Below are 17735 nucleotides of genomic sequence, written 5' to 3'. Positions count from 1 at the left end.
TAGCACCTCTTATAGGTGATTTGAAAGTGTCGTAATGTAATAGCAGACGGTTAAGAAGAACAAGAATCGGATTATTTTTATGCGCGATGGAGCTCCAGATGGATGGAGTTCTATGCAGTTTTACGTAAATCAACCAAGCTATCAACTCTAAAGTATTGTTCTAGAGTCGAGGGTCAGTACCTGGAAGGTATTGGTAAGAGAGAGCATAAACACACGCACTCCTAAGGCTACAACTTTCTGCACTTACAACGGGCTGTAATGTTACATCGGTTGCGTTTCCAACCTACCAGTTGTATGGAATGTAGAGCAGTTAATATTGCAATATAAGAAATATATTTCAAGCGGATGACATACATCCTTCTTGCAGTTTTCTCTACCATAAACTATGGTAACAAACTGTAAAACGAAAAACCTACTTCCTTATAAGAGTGGTTCGGAGTGATACGTGCACAATACAGCTTTCCAGAGATGTATAGCGTCCACTGCCCACATCCGATCACGGCTCAGAAATTACACTATGCCCACATCAGTCCTATATAAAATGATTCTTAGTAACGGAGAATACCTCTTACAAGGAAACGGATAAACCCTTAGCAGCGGAGTCCGACATGTGAAATTACAAGTAATACCACCACTAACTCTGTAAACAGCGTTATCTCTCAAGCTGATGTATACACAGGGGATTGCAGTGTCTCCTAAACACCTATCGCTAACTTATTTATGAAACTGAAGTCTCGAGTTTACACCCAAGATGTGACAGGTGCATGGAGTACATCGCATAAATTAAAGTTCGCCGGCCGAGGTGGCCGAGCGGTTCTAGGCGCTAGCCGCTACGGTCGCAGGTTCGAATCCTGCCTCGGGCATGGCTGTGTGTGATGTCCTTAGGTTAGTTAGGTTTAATTAGTTCTAAGTTCTATGGGACTGATGACCCATAGTACTCAGAGCCATTTGAACCGTAAATCAAAGTTCGTTTAGAGTAATGTGCCACGGTTCATCACACATGAGATGGAAGTCCTCTGATGACCAACAAGTTTGCCATTAACGATCGAAAATAGACAGTGCTTTAAATCACATACAGAACACGTGACTGTATACTAATCGAACGCTGACCTCCAGCAACCTCCCCCTCTCTAGAATGCATCACCAGTCTACCATTAAATCGTACCTCGTCACAGCTCCATCTCAATCGATCACCCCGTCCACTCTCTGTTATCCTTTAACGCAGATGCAAGTAAGTTTAGAGGTGAATGGTTCTCTGTCTTCCTGAAAAGCATCACATACAGTAGTCAGCTCGCGTGTATCACTGGTACCTCAATAGACATACAATGCTGCCTCAATCGACAAAAACTGACTGCTTCCCTCAATCCCTTCGCTTCCATATCGACGTTTTCTCGGATTCCTCTTGTTGCAGCATACTTGCTCCCATGTACATAGTATAGCACAGTACTCGATTGTATCCAGTCATCCACACATTTGGAGAGTGTTTGCCTGTTTTCTGTATGACTATGTATGTGCATGTGTCGTGGAAGGTCCTCAGGACCCGCAGTATAGCCGTATTAGCGTTTGAGTGTGGACCTGCTGCGTGTTGTATCCGGAACGATGTTGGGGTGCGGAATTACAATATGGGTTTGAAGGTGGATCCGAGATAATTCTATTTCCAGAGCCTTCAGCAGGGTGTATTTCGGTGTAAATTGATCGGTCGAGTCCTTCTTCGCATTTGACTTCTTTATTTAGTTGAGAGGAGATCGATTGTGGTTTGTGTAACTAGCTAGCAGGTGGAAGACACGTTTGCCGGTTGTCTAGATATGAGAAAGAGGTTATTTGACTTTGTAAATTATAGGGCGTGATTTGGAGTCTGCTAAATCACAGGAATCTGTATTCGTGAGTGGAAATACCGATTTGGAAGTAAATGTGTTCGCAGAGGTGATAAGTTTCTAAGTCGAACGTGAAAAATTGTATATACTAGACTTTGTCTATTTTCGTGAAAAATAGGAAATTTATTGTGATGGGAAATGTGAGCTTCATTATAGGAACGAAGTTGAAGTTAAATAAATAATAGTCGAACGTTGAACAGTGACTCTCGTCTGGCCCTACGTGACTTAAAAACAAAGTCTGTGAACGCGAGGCATTTTGGGGCTGTGACAGCGGTGCTTCGTGGCGATTAGGGTCTGTACACTTTTAAAGGAAGAGGTTGCATTTGGTGGGAAAGTGGGAATTTCACGGTGAGGCATCTCGTCGAAGCAGGTGCCGCGAAAATATTGGCGTAGTAGCTCGATCTCGTATTTTGTATATTGATAAGAAGGCAGTCTTTTAGGACTAGGATTTCCCCCGGCGTCGGTTAGGGGGATTGTTTAGTAGCCGTGTGTAGTGAACTCTGGCGTCAAACAGGGATACATGGTATATGCTTGGAGCTAATAGACTTTTCTGAACTCATCTCCGTCCAACAGCAGGATCTAGTGATTTGTAGGTAGAGTTTGAGTGTTTCTATCGCTGGGTTCGAGTGGTATAACTTTTTTCCGAAATAGGGTAACACGAGTTGTCAGTTTTTGCAGAGTATTGCCGTTCTTGTGTAGTGCTGTGCATATATTTGTGTAATTAAAGCAGGATAGGTGAGTTGTATAATTAGTTTTTGCGATTTTAAGCCGTCCTTATGCAACGCTATGCATACAGGGTGAAAAGTATTTAAATCGACAAACTCTGGGAGGTTGTAGGGGATATCAAAACAAATATTTTTCTCTAGTGTCATTTTTGCTATGAGGATTATTTAAACCGGCGGAGGCCACATTACGCCTTTCAGTTGTTACAGGCCGTATTACGATCTTCAATTGTAAGAGGGCGTGCAACGCTCTTCAGTTGTAGGCAACTGCTGTCCACCAGTGTAGTAGCGCATCGTCTCTGTTTGCTAATGTAGCGATACACCTGGAGTGAGAACACTGATATGGTTGGTACGTACTACGTAGCGCACCACAACGGACGAGCTGCACAGCGGGTTTATCAACAACAATATCCTAATCGCCGTATCCCGCTTCTTATGACCTTCGCTGCTGTGTACCAACGTCTGCGTGAGACCGGCTCATTTAGCAGATTACCTGGACAGGGACGCTGCAAATTGAGGAATCTGTCTTGCAGCATGTGGAGCGGGATCCTTCAATCAGCACTCGTGCAATTGCACGTAACATGGGGACGCATCAGACGAATGTAAGAACAGTCCTTCGAAAGCAATCGTTACGTCCATTTCACTTACAGCGTGTCCACAACCTGGAACCAGTTGATTATCCACCCAGAGCACAGTTTTCACAGTGGCACCTGGAACAGTGTGAAATGCATCCTACATTTCCATCCTCTGTGTTGTTTACCGACGAAGCAACGTTCGGGGGTTCAAAAATGGTTCAAACGGCTCTGAGCACTATGGTACTTAACATCGTAGGTCATCAGTCCTCTAGAACTTAGAACTACTTAAACCTAACTAACCTAAGGACATCACACACATCCATGCCCGAGGCAGGATTCGAACCTGCGACCGTAGCGGTCGCGCCGTTCTGGGGTGATGGAGTCTTAAACATGCACAATTTGCATGTTTGGTGTGAGGATAACCCACATGCCACAGTGACTAGCGCTCATCAAATGCGGTTCTTCGTTAATGTGTGGGTCGGTGTCGTTGGGGACTGTTTAATTGGGCCTTAACTGCTGCCTAGTTGTTGTCTCTTGGTCATAAAAAATGGAAAAGTGTTTGTTGGTTTAATTAATTTGCCGCCAGAGAAATCTCCCCTACCGGTTTAAATACTCCTCATAGGAAAAATGACTTTAGGGAAAAATATTTGTTTTGATGTCCCCTACAACCTCCCAGTTTGTCGATTTAAATTCTTTTCACCCTGTATTGTTGCGTAATTAGGTCCGATATTTGTGATTGATTATGTAAATAGGATGGATATTTGGGTCAGATTTCTGAGCAAAATAAATAAGGTAAACTAACCTAATCTTCCTCTCCTGCATCTGGAGAGTTTCCATGTGTCAGGGGGGTTGCACTTAGGATTTCCATCCAGTAGAAACAGGTTTGGAGTGGTTGATAAGTTGGGCTTTTTACTTGCAGCGAGTGTTTGTGCATTGAATTATTTTCAGGTGATTAAGCGTTGTGAGCGTGTTTGCATGCATTATGTCGGTGATCTACGTGTAATTTGCACATCTGCATGGTATGTACTGGATAATTTCAGTAGTCCCCGCCCGGAGATCCGAATGGGGGACTATTTTACCTCCGGAATATTTTACCCAAGAGGATGCCATCATCATTTAATCATACAGTAAAGCTGCATGTCCTCGGGAAAAATTACGGCTGTAGTTTCCCCTTGCTTTCAGCCGTGCGCAGTACCAGCACAGCAAGGCCGTTTTGGTTAATGTTGCAAGGCCAGATCAGTCAATCATCTAGACTGTTGCCCCTGCAACTACTGAAAAGGCTGCTGCCCCTCTTCAGGAACCACACGTTTGTCTGGCCTCTCAACAGATACCCCTCCGTTGTGGTTGCACCTACGGTACGGCCATCTGTATCGCTGAGGCACGCAAGCCTCCCCACCAACGGCAAGGTCCATGGTTCATGGAGGGTAAAGGAATTTATAAAAATTATATTCGAATTGAATGACAATACCATACTAACTTAGCTGCAGGAGTAAGCTCTTAGAGCAAAATTCGAAATTCGAAGTGCATGGCGAACACACTTGGTGCTGGTACTGCCTCTGTTTGCTTAAATAAAGACTTATGCCTAGTTCCTAGGAAGAGATGACTTAGGTTAGTGGAGGTAGCCTTTCTTTCCCGCCATTTTCTTAGGCTAGTAGAGGTAGTGCAGTTGAGCAATCTTCCCTCCAAAAGCTGCCATGTTGGGTAACAGTACTCGTATCATCAGCTGATGACGTCATGGCAGCCATCTTGGATAACGGTACTTGGGGCGACGCTCTCTTTGCCCTACTACTCACGTACATCTGAAGGTGCTTCGCACATTCTAGACGCATATGGCAGTGACAGTAGTGTAAATGTGGATTCTAATTCTTTTGACAGTGATGGTGGTGAGTTTTGGTGTCCATCAAGCAACAGTACTAGCTCAGAAGATGTTTTGGTAAGTATAAAAACATATTTTATACTGGTGATTATTGTTCAGCAGCCTGTGACTTTGTTTCGCGTAACATTGCTCTCATAGTTGATCGTCGCCTTTTGTGTTAATGAGACATCTCTAGAGCTTAATTTTAATTACGACTGATTGTAATAATAGTATAGATTTCGCGGCTACAAACTTGTAAGAATATTTTTATTATCAGTGCCACTTCAGCGGCATCTATGGATTTGCGTGGCTTGTGACTATATCTCACGGAAGTACGTATTACAACTTGAAACAAGTAGAGCAAATGAAGTATCACTCCATAAACCAATCTTCCAGAATAAGAAAGCGTAATATTGACGAGTGGAAAAAAATTAAGGCCAAACGTAGACGTAACGCGGGTCAGCAGTATGTGTCTTCTGAAACCAACGAGACTGTTAACGCAGCATCTTTGGGAAGTCCCTATAGTTGTTCAAATAAGCGCTATAGGAAACTAATCGGAGGAGAAAAAAATATTTTCCACTCGTTTTGGAACATAGGAAACTTTAACGCCCAGAATACTTACCCAATGTTTTCTATGAAAATGGTACCAAAAATGCGAAGGTTCTTTTCCCTTTTTGTAAACACGAATGGACCAACTGTCACAAATTTACTTTACCTTGATTTGCTTTACATTTCTTTCTTTCACAGCTATCCAAAAAAGACTGTAATGCAAATTTCATCTAGAGCTTTGACATTTTCATACGACGTGAAAGTAAATGGAATGGAATTCACGTTATGCAAGCAAGCTTTCCTCAGGGTTCATGGTTTACAGAAACACACAATAAGAGTGAGGAATTTTCAACAACAAATGAAGTTGGGTCGCGCAGTTCCAAACGAAGACGGAAGAACTTTGTATATTACATTTTACTATAAGGTCTCCATAAAGTAATCTTGAAGTATAATAATAACACGAAGTAATGTATCAACTCGTGCTCTTTTCAAGACGAAGCCGTGCAAGGTGTCAGAGACTTCCTCAGTGCTATACCAAAATATAACAGCCACTATAGCACGAAGCAGAATCCCAAAAAAGTATATTTTGGTTGTGATCTCAAAATTGCATCTTTATTCCGAATACTGCAAGGAAAAGGATGTCCCTACTGTCTTACAAAGCATATTCACTTCAATTTTTTTGTCAAAAGTTAACATAGGCTTCAAACTGCCGAAAAGCGATACATGTTCAACATGTGATGCCTTTCTAACAGCAACGAGTAACCCAGAATTTTGCGCAGAAGAATTACACAAAGGAAAAAACAACATGAGTTGCATCTAAGAAAGGCTAATAGCGGGCAAAATATGATCGTGTCTTTAACTTTTCTGGCTAACGAGAATGTGAAAGAGAATCAAGTAATAGCAATGGACATGCAACAAATGTTTCTCACGCCAAAGACTATGGACGTATAACTACCGTATCCACTATTGTAGGTCAGATAAGGGATACATGTTTCTGTGGAGTGAGAAGAACGGAGGAAGGGGTTCAGATAAAGTTGGGAGCTGTTTATTAAAATACTCGGAGATAACTAACACTCAAGCCAAAAATCTCCACATAAACACAGATAACTGTAAGGGCCAGGCAAATAATTGGTCTCTTATTGCCCTGGAAGGGACTCTCGTTGCCACCAAAAGATTTGAATCTGTGCAGCATTATTTTCCCGTAGGAACGTAGTACTCGGCTTCCTTGCTATCGTGATTTTGGTCGCATTGAAATTTATGCGAGAAACAGACGTCCAATAGTATATACGCCAGATGAATGGGCAGAAGTAGTCAAATCTGCTAGTACATAAAATTTCATTGTGACGAAAATGCACAGACAAGACTTCAGAAGCTTGGGCGATCTGAAGTCATTAATTTCGATACCAGCTCTATTCAGATCTGGATATCCCCTTCGTTTTAGTGAAGCGACTCAATTTAAGTTTGAGTATAAAGATCCCTTCACGCTAAGTGAGAAGCACTGCTACTCAGATGCAGGAACCTTCAAGTCAGTGGATCTACGTAGCAAGAAGAAAGGAAGACCTGCTGAACCAGATCCATTTCAAATGCCAATAAAATATAGAAAGCCACTTCATATTAATCAGAAAAAGACTGATGACGTACTGTCTTTTATGGCTTACATACCTGCAGCATATCAAAGATTTTTCGGGTCATGTGCTGGAAATAATGTGAACGATGATGAAGTAGAAGAACTTCCTTGCTTTCACATTTACAGTGTATAATAAAGTATTAGACTGACTTATCTCTATGTATGTGTGTATGTCAAAGTGCAAAAATTGTTTAAAATTAATAGTTGTAACATAATTTTCAAAATAAAACCTTTAAAACGTGTTTTGAGTTCTAAATTATTTTCAGGAAGACACAGTCATAAGTCATTTTCGACCACATCATAAAGTGACTCTCAAATTAATGTTACATAACAGATAGAAGGTCATGTATTTCACACAAGGTTTGCAATGTATGACAGTATAATTAAAAGCAAGAAGGAAGTGTCTATTTTGTCTTCAACATTTTTATACTTCCATGAAACTTTAAAGTCGCTATATCTCAAAACTAGTTGAATGTGGTTTAAGACTATATCTCTCCTACCCTTTCAATTAAGAAATTATGCATGAAAATTGCTTTAACTTCGAATTGTGTAAATCCTAGCGAAATATGTAAGTTTAATTAATACGATAATGGGTTACTTATTCTGAGTAATGAAAAATAACTTACCACAGCCCGCAAAAACATTGCTAAGTAGTGATGAAAGCACATTGCAGAAGTTAAATAAACTTGAATTTTCTTCCGTAATAGACTTTTAAATAAAAACTTTGATGTTCGCTAATGACATTGTAATTATTTCAGAGACAGCAAAAGGCTTGGAAGAGCAGTTGAACGGAATGGACAGTGTCTTGAAAGGAGGATATAAGATGAACATCAACAAAAACAAAACGAGGATCATGGAATGTAGTCAAATTAAGTCGGGTGATGCTGAGGGAGTTAGATTAGGAAATGAGACACTTAAAGTAGTAAAGGAGTTTTGCTATTTGGGGAGCAAAATAACTGATGATGGTCTAAGTAGACAGGATATAAAATGTAGACTGGCAATGGCAAGGAAAGCGTTTGTGAAGAAGAGAAAGTTGTTAACATCGACTATAGATTTAAGTGTCAGGAAGTCGTTTCTGAAAATATTTGTATGGAGTGTAGCCATGTATGGAAGTGAAACATGGACGATAAATAGTTTAGACAAGAAGAGAATAGAAGCTTTCGAAATGTGGTGCTACAGAAGAATTCTGTAGATTAGATGGGTAGATCACATAACTAATGAGGAGGTATTGAACAGAATTGGAGAGAAGAGGAGTTTGTGGCACAACTTGACCAGAAGAAGGGATCGGTTAGTAGGACATGTTCTAAGGCATCAGGGGACCACCAATTTAGTACTGGAGGACAGTGTGGAGGGTAAAAATCATAGAGGGAGACCGAGAGATGAATACACTAAACAGTTTCAGAAGGATGTAGGCTGACATAGGTACTGGGAGATGAAGAAACTTGCACAGGATAGAGTGGGATGGAGAGCTGCATCAAACCAGACTGAAGACCAGAACAACAACAATACACTTTTGACTCTTCAAAACATTAAAAATATTTCTTCTTCTGGAAAACATATTGACTGCAGAACAGCAAAGCCTTGAATGATGAAACTAACAACGTTTTGATACATTCCATGCAGCACAATGATGGATGAACACTGTTTTTACAGTACTGCAAGTATTACATTGACGAAGTGCGTGTAAGGATGCTTCGCGGTTTGAGCACAACTCTAAAAATGCACGGCCTCTGTTTACTGACAAAGAACAAAAAAAAAAAAAAAAAGGTTCAAATGGCTCTGAGCACTATGGGACTTAACATCTTACGTTATCAGTCCCCTAGAACTTAGAACTACTTAAACCTAACTAACCTAAGGACATCACACAACACCCAGCCAGGCAGAGAAAATCCCTGACCCCGCCGGGAATCGAACCCGGGAATCCGGGCGTGGGAAGCGAGAACGCTACCGCACGACCACGAGATGCGGGCGACAAAGGACACACCTGCAGTATGTTGTTATGTCTTTTAACGTCGCAGTACTGCAAAGGGAGCCAAAATGACGCAAATGGCAATACGCAACTGTAACATTAAATATTAAAGTGAGTATATAGATATGCTACACACTATTTCCAGAACGGTTGAAGACAGGAGTTGCACTGTGTTTGCATTCAGTTGGCTGGTTATACATGACGGCGGTGAAGCCAATATGTCAAAATTTTGTAGGTATGTCGTTATGACTATAAACCCCAGAATTGTTGGCGAATTGTCCACGAAAACAATGTAAATGGCGCCCTTTTCGTCCCAAAAAACGGTAGTCATCGTTTTTCGATGCGAAAACGGAGATTGCTTAAACATTTTGGTTTGGACGAACTTTATTGGCGCCACTGTATTAACTGTTTTTCCGATTCTGCGTTGGTGTACGATATCCACATCTTGTCGCCAGCAACAACGTGGTAAAACAACTCATCTCCATGTTGTCATTAGCACCCATTTTCTCTCTGTGCTGATCAGTCAGTATTTTTAATACATACCCGCAGATACTTTTGTGATATCCAGGCTGTTCAGTGACAATCCTGTAAAGTAAATTTCCAGCGACATTTCGAAATTCGTTAGCCAGATCACTAACCGTCAATCGTAGATCACTCCGCAGCTTTTGGTTCACTCGATCAACGATGCCGTCAGTACGAATACGGGCCTGTTACTCCGCTGCCCATCGTGAACATTTGTGTGCCATTTTCAAACTCTCGACACCATTTTAGAATTTGTTCGTTACTCATTATTTCACGTCCTTACACTAGACAAAACTCACGGTTTTTTTCAGGAGCTGAAGATTCTTTTGCCAGCAAAAATCTAATCACACCACGCAATGCACAACTGGCTGAATGTACCACTGTCTCGCCCACTACGATCAGTTCTCAACGACTGGAAAACGACCACTGAATGAAACCGACACAGGACTAGTTTCCTAAAGAGACGGGAGACTGAGTTGCATATGTGACACTTCATTAAGGCATGTCGTCACTTAGACATTGGTCTCAGGACAGGACCTCATTTTTGGAATATGTCTCGTAGGTGATAAATGTATATACTGTATGATAGACACACACACACACACACACACACACACACACACACACACACACACACACAGGAAGCGGATAGAGCCCTACGACAGCGCGTCAACGACATGAGGGATACTAATTGCAAGTACACGAAGACATTAATTGGGTATAATTATAATCTGTAGAAACTGGTTTCACTAACCTTTTAGCTTAGGTATGACTCAAATGAAATGCCCGTCTGTTTTGTTGTCTGTTTTAACAAACAGATGTACCACCTGTTTTATTAATGTATTTAATTGATAGGACAATATCTTAAACAATCAGTGTGAATGCGGTTAACTACTTCTTGATGTCATAGCAGATAATTCGCTCGCAAATTCTCGTCTCATTCATCTTTTTAAAACTGTCCTTTCCTGCATCCTGTATGTATAATTATCAAAAGTATGTTGCCTGCTTCTGATATTTACAGTATAACCACTGGAGTTGCTCGAAAAACTGAATCGCATCTGATGTATTGTATTGTATGTTAACCGGGGGCCTAGAAACGACGGAGAGGCTCCGCCCCGCCGCAGCCGCAGTGGTCCACAACCCCACCGCGACTACCGCAGTCAACTTCACCCCTCCGCCGCCCCACACCGAATCCAGGGTTATTGTGCGGTTCGGCCCCCGGTGGACACCCCAGGGAACGTCTCACATCAGACGAGTATAGCCCCTATGTTTGCGTGGTAGAGTAATGGTGGTGTACGCGTACGTGGAGAACTTGTTTGCGCAGCAATCACTGACGTAGTGTAACTAAGGACGGATAAGGGGAACCAGCCCTCATTCGCCGAGGCAGATGGAAAACCGCCTAAAAACCATCCACAGACTGGCCGGTTCACCGGACCTCGACACAAGTCCGCCGGGCGGATTGGTGGCGGGGACCAGGCGCTTCTTCCCGCCCGGGAAGCCGTGCGCTAGACCGCACGGCCAACCGGGCGGGCATCTGATGAGTAAGCTTCTCGGTTTTCTGTGTGCCTCAAGAAGAAAACAAAATTAGTTGCAATGTTGTTGATTTACGACGTTTGTAGTGGATGTTTCTAAGTATTCATAGTAACTACACTCTAGACTCTAACTCTTAATTACACCATGGGAAGCAAACTCACTGGCTTTTACTTTTGCTGTTGTGGCCCAGACGTCTTTATTTATTTAGTCATTTTACCTGGGAATAATGCGACCATCCAGCCGTCTCTTGCACCTAGCCAGGCATCCTACATATTTTACATTACATAGACTATGGTGAGCATTTTGTACCACATTTAGAAATTAAAAATTACAATAGTGCAGATACGAAAACACACACACGCACACACACACACACACACACACACACACACACACACACACACACACACACACACACACACAGAGTTTATATTTATTAACGACAAGTACTACAATAAATAGAAATTAAGAGAAGATAGGTCTTATAATAAGCGTTAGTACATTGGGCATGATAGGAGGGGGTTGAAGAGAGGGGGAAACAGGAACGAGAAACTTACAATTAAAATGTCAGCGAAAACAAAGTGGCGTGACCCTTAGCGAAGCTAAAAGAGAAATAAACATAACTGGGAGGAACATAGGCTTTATTGTTTGACAGAGAGGCAACTGGACACTTACGTTAATTCATGAGGTATCCTAATGAGGGTGAGAGAAGGAGGTGTATCAACTTCTCCTTAAAAGAAACACGGCATTGAATTGTGCGCTGAATGCAGGGTAGCCCCATCCAGAGGATGAAAGCAGCAACAACGAAGAAATGTGCGAATATTTTTGTTTTATGAACGGGCACAGTAGGACTTGTGTTTCAGTTATGATGAGACACAGCTGTTCAATCTCTTGCGTGAAGTGCGGGGCTGGGGTGTTTTTGCTCTGAGGAGCAGATGAAGTGGGAGCCACATAACTTGCCTGACCAAAAGCACCCAAAGTCGGCGTATGAAGTACTGCCGTGTCCATACAGAGGAATGTTGGAGGTGTGACACAGATGAAGCATTCACAGTTAGTTCCAACCGTCTAGCGGTTCCACTACTGATGCCACATCGTCTGAAAAGCACTTGTCGAAGTCATAGAAGCCGGCCGTTGTGTCCGTGCTGTTCTAGGCGCTACAGTCTGGAACCGAGCGACCGTTACGGTCGCATAGTGCTCAGAGTCATTTGAACCACTTTTGAGGTCATAGAACGTAGAATCGCTACTGTAGTGCGCGTTTGTGTGTATGTGTGTCTGTGTAGAACTACGTGCAGCGTGAAAATATAACTAATGTTGTGATTATCACATAATGAAGTTAACGCACTTACATAACAGACACATATACTTTAACAAAAATCCCAATTTTAAAGAGAGGCTCCAAGGAGGTAAAATTCTTTATAAATTGAATACATTCGGACGTTATTTTATACACTGATTAGCCAAAACAATATGATCACCAGCCTATTGTAGATATAAACACGTCCAGGCGGTAGCAGCGTCGTATGGCGAGGAATGACTGCTAGTCAGAAACATGCACTTTGCATGTAGTATCAGTGAGCGTGTTGTCCGCGTGTAGAATAGGGAAGGGGGGCGATCGATCTCAGTTTGGCCGAGAGTAGATTTTGGTGGCCTGGAGGTTCGGCACGAGCTTTTTGGGTGTGGGTATTGAAAGGAACTGTAATTACCGGCCGGGTTGTCCGAGGGGTTCTAGGCGCTACAGTCCGGAACCGCGCGACCGCTACGTTCGCAGGTTCGAATCCTGCCTCGGGCATGGATGTGCGTGATGTCCTTAGGTTAGTTAGGTTTAAGTGGATCTAAATTCTAGGGACTGATGACCTCAGCAGCCCATATTGCTCAGAGCCACTTGAACCATTTTTGTGAACACACACTATTCCCAACATTCCTAACAATGGGCCTCCGCAACTGACGAACCATCCCTGTGTCAATGTTGACACAACGACATCGGCAACTACGGGAGACGGAAATGGGCGTGTTACCATCGGCACTGGATGTTGGCACAGTGGCAGAGTGTTCTATGAAAGGAGGAATCATCAAGATATGACCATGCTGATGGGAGGGTACGAATCCGTCACCTTCCAGGGGACAACTCCTTGATACCTGTACTGCGGGAAAAAGACAGCTCTTTTTAAGCAAACTGAAGAGCTACTTGAGAAATAGCGGCTCCTGTCTCGTAAACTGACATACTGCCGGGAGAGCGGTGTGCTGACCACATGCCCCTCCAAATCCGCATGCACTAACGCCTGTGGGCTGAGGATGACATGGCGGCCGGTCGGTTCTGTTGGACCTTCGTGGCCTGTTCGGCCGGAAATTAGTTTCTTTTGTGTTTCAGGACTGCACTTTATTTCTGTTTCAGATCAAAAACATGTAATTGTTTTCCACTCATTAAACAGGTGTAAGTTAGTAAGCAGAAAAAGATCTTCATAAAGAAAATCATGGACACATTAATTTCATTTATCTAATTTTACCATTTACAGATGTCTTTAATCAAAACACATAGCAAGTACAGCCTAGAAAAGATATGTTAAAAACAGCGCATAAAAATGGTAAGGACAAATTGCGAATTTATCGGTAGCTATACATTGTGACACAGATATCCGAAAAGCATTAACTGATTTGTGGAGTACGTCGTAATAATAACATCAATAATGAATACCAAAAGATGGGCGATTGGTAATAAATTAGGACATTTTACACATTAAAATAAAAGTTTAGTAACTAGTATTTTATTTTTACTGAAGTACATGGAGTGACACTGTCTCAGCATCTCTAGCGAAAGAATTTTTCTGGAACTTGTTTGGTCCCATAGATTGTGGACATGAAATATGCAGACTCCTTTGGTGTTCTTGTTCGATCTGGACTATCGAAATCCACTTGGTACAAGCCATATTTCTTCCTGCAAATTATAAAATGTAGGTAAGTAAATCATACTTAAATACTGCATCTACATAAGTGAACATTAAAAGTTTATGATTGTCAGTAATGGGATAGCAATGAAATAAAGTCGTCGTACGAAATATAAAGCAAATAATGACTAATACAGACTGTAGCTGTCAAATCACTTATTAAGCATTAATCTAAAAGATTTGATAAATTCACATATGTTTGTAAGCTTTATCTGAGTATCCTGGATTTAGCTTGTGGCAGTGTTACGAACTTTCAAATTTGCTCTGTCACATTACATTGTAACAAACTTACACGAATCAGACAATTGTTTTTGTTTGGGGTCAATAACACTTTATCAGTCCGCAACTCGTGGTTTCGCGGTAGCGTTCTTGCTTCCCAAGCACGGTGTCCCAGGTTCGATTCTCGGCGGGGTCAGGGACTCACCTGCCCCGAGATGACTGGGTTTTGTGTCGTCTTCATCATCATCATCATTCATCCTCATTACGGTCGGAGGAAGGCAACGGCAAACCACCTCCACTATGACCTTGCGTAGTACGGCTGTGCAGGTCTCCAGCATCGTTCCCCTACCCTCTGTCAAGAAGCATGGGACTTCATTTCCATTACCAACACTTTATCAAATAGTGTTATTTTAATCATATGGAGCCTAGGAACTGTCATAATCTCCGTTATTGTAACTCAGAACCAAACGGTCTGATTTAAACCAACACTCATGGAATTGTGGTTACTGCGAAGAATATCGCAGTAGCGCCTTGTCTGGTCTTGTCGTGATTGCTAAGATGAATTGATCCTGTTTGTCATGTAATGGAATTTTCATACTGAATTTCGACGATATTTTTAATCGAGGAGTACAAGCAAAATGGTGCCCTGTGTGGCCACGACACGCCAAAGCTCACTGTGCAAATAGTCAGGGATGCTGCAACGGCATCAGACACGAACACAATCCAAGAGACGACCGGATTACATCTGTAATCTGAGGAAGTCTTTGGCTGAATATGGTAAAATGTCTGGTGATAGAAAGAGCAGACTGTCCACTGTCACCAGTGAATTAGAGCAGTACCACAGAGGTAGTACCTTCTTACTCGACAGCGGTGTTAATGAGCTATTGGCTACTGGTGTAGTACAAAGGAATACCAATAATTTTGTATCCCGCCTGGTAGGCGGCGCGTGGGTCTGCTCCTGTAAACTGAAGGGTAGGCCGAATGTAGGAAGCGAGTAGGAAAAGGAAAAGGTGACGTACTGCGGTATTGCGTATAAGTTAAAATTCTTTTACTGGTATATGAACATTGGCTGAGATGAGCACGTAGGTGCGAAGCCGTACAGGTATCTACGCTAAGAGCTACTAGTAGTGAGACAAACTATCATTGAAGTAACTGAAGTAACAAAGTCTGTAATGACTAGCCCCCTATGAAGTAAAAGCTAAGTTGCTTGGTCGTCTACTCGGAATCAAATGGGCTGAATCCGGAGCGGCGCTCGTAGAGCTGCACAGCGCCGGCTAGAGGGCGCTGTCGTCGGTGTCGTAGTGCCAGCAGAGTGGAAGGCTATAGTGTAGAAATTACTGGGTTGCCGACGGATGAAGTTTTCCACGGTACCCTGCACTTCCTTGTCACAGGTGAACCACCGACATTTCTGAGACTGGATTAAGCGGATGTAGATATGTGAGTCACACGTGGAGCTTTCGGGACTTTAAGGAGGACCTCCTAATGGAAATTTTGCAAGGAGCTCGAGAGTCTTTATGGCCACATGTGGCCTAGAATTCTCCTGGAGAAGCACTACTCCATTCGAGGCCTTGCCGATGCACTTGTTCTTGATGGCCTGCTTGAGTCTTCCTAACCTTTTGTACTACTCAGCGTTAACAGTTGCATCTTGGTATAGCTAGTCGATAAGTAGACGTCCTTTTTCATAGGAAAAGAAACTGAGCATCACTTTTCCGCCCTTTGGGATTGGATTTTTGTTTGCGAAACGGGAACCGGGAAGCCGCCAGTCCACGTCCATCCATTTGGGGGCAGAGTTGAAGCGTCACACCAGGTTTCATCAAATGGCACAACATGAGCAAGGAAATCCGCCTTCTGATTTTCAGAAAGATGTTTGGCCATGCACTGTCCACAAGTGTCGCCATATCCAAGCTTATCGTGGATTACGTGCTGCACATTTAATTTCCTTATCATCAATTTGACAGCAGTGTCACGTGTGGTGATCCGACGATTCGTCCATATGAGCTCCTCCACAGGCAAAACCGTGGTGACGACGTCCGCCTGCCTAGGGAGTTGGCGCGTCCTCGATGTTTAGACTCCCGTCTCATAAGGCTGACACCGCCGGAATATTGTGCACTATGCGAGGCGTAGCTCTCCGTATGCCTCTTTCACTCTACGATAAAGTTGTGAAGCACGCTACCCTTGTCTCAGAAGAAACTGGATAAAATGCAACGAATTGCGGGAACAACTCTCTAGAAATGAAAAAATTGCTGTGTGCGATTAACTCCGTTTGTTCGACTGGGAGTACCACCACGGCAAACGCAGTCACCCACTGGCATTATGTGCAACGCCGCTCCAGTGAAGGTCTGCTTTTCAATTGGGAATATCTCATACAGGGTGTTTGCGGAGGAAGGGTCAATACTTTACACACTGATGGTGTAAGTAATTATGAATCAAAAATTTTCTATGAACACAGGTCCGTAAATGCTTCGTTAGGGAGTTGTGGGTATTGAAAGGAACTGTAATTACCGGCCGGGTTGGCCGAGGGGTTCTAGGCGCTAGAGTCCGTAACCGCGCGACCGCTACGGTCGCAGGTTCGAATCCTGCCTCGGGCATGGATGTGTGTGATCTTCTTAGGTTAGTTAGGTTTAAGCAGTTCTAAGTTCTAGGGGACTGACGACCTCCGATGTTAAGTACCATAGTTCTCAGAGCCATTTGAACCATTTTTTTGGAACTGTAAATCTGCAATATTGATGTGCACAACGTGAACGTACAGGGTGTTTCAAAAATGACCGGTATATTTGAAACGGCAATAAAAACTAAACGAGCAGCGATAGAAATACACCGTTTGTTGCAATATGCTTGGGACAACAGTACATTTTCAGGCGGACAAAATTTCGAAATTACAGTAGTTACAATTTTCAACAACAGATGGCGCTGCAAGTGATGTGAAAGATATAGAAGCCAACACAGTCTGTGGGCGCGCCATTCTGTACGTCGTCTTTCTGCTGTAAGTGTGTGGTGTTCACAACGTGCAAGTGTGCTGTGGACAACATGGTTTATTCCTTAGAACAGTGTTGTTGCAACAAGACGATGTTTTCAATGGAGGTTTAATGTAACCAAAGGACCGAAAAGCGATACAATAAAGGATCTGTTTGAAAAATTTCAACGGGCTGGGAACGTGACGGATGAACGTGCTGGAAAGGTATGGCGACCACGTACAGCAACCACAGAGGGCAACGCGCAGCTAGTGCAGCAGGTGATCCAACAGCGGCCTCGGGTTTCCGTTCGCCGTGTTGCAGCTGCAGTCCAAATGACGCCAACGTCCACGTATCGTCTCATGCGCCAGAGTTTACACCTCTATCCATACAAAAT

General features: G+C 42.9%; 1 protein-coding gene across 3 annotated transcripts in view; it reads right to left on the bottom strand.

The window, feature by feature from the left end:
* LOC126281893 (myrosinase 1-like) overlaps window positions 1-17735 on the bottom strand; it is a 114590-nt gene that overhangs the window by 19593 nt on the left and 77262 nt on the right. Inside the window, exon 11 of one of the 3 annotated variants that reach the window (XM_049981209.1) lies at window positions 13550-14158. In XM_049981209.1, the coding sequence (XP_049837166.1) occupies window positions 14032-14158 (127 nt within the window). In that variant the 3' untranslated portion in view covers window positions 13550-14031. The remainder of the gene's footprint in view (window positions 1-13549; window positions 14159-17735) is intronic. The other 2 variants (XM_049981210.1, XM_049981211.1) reach the window with 2 other exon arrangements.

The sequence above is a fragment of the Schistocerca gregaria genome, chromosome 7 (genome assembly GCF_023897955.1).
Source record: "Schistocerca gregaria isolate iqSchGreg1 chromosome 7, iqSchGreg1.2, whole genome shotgun sequence".
Lineage (NCBI taxonomy): Eukaryota > Metazoa > Arthropoda > Insecta > Orthoptera > Acrididae > Schistocerca > Schistocerca gregaria.
Note: the sequence above shows the minus strand (reverse complement) of the source record. Positions and strands in the feature narration are given on the sequence as shown.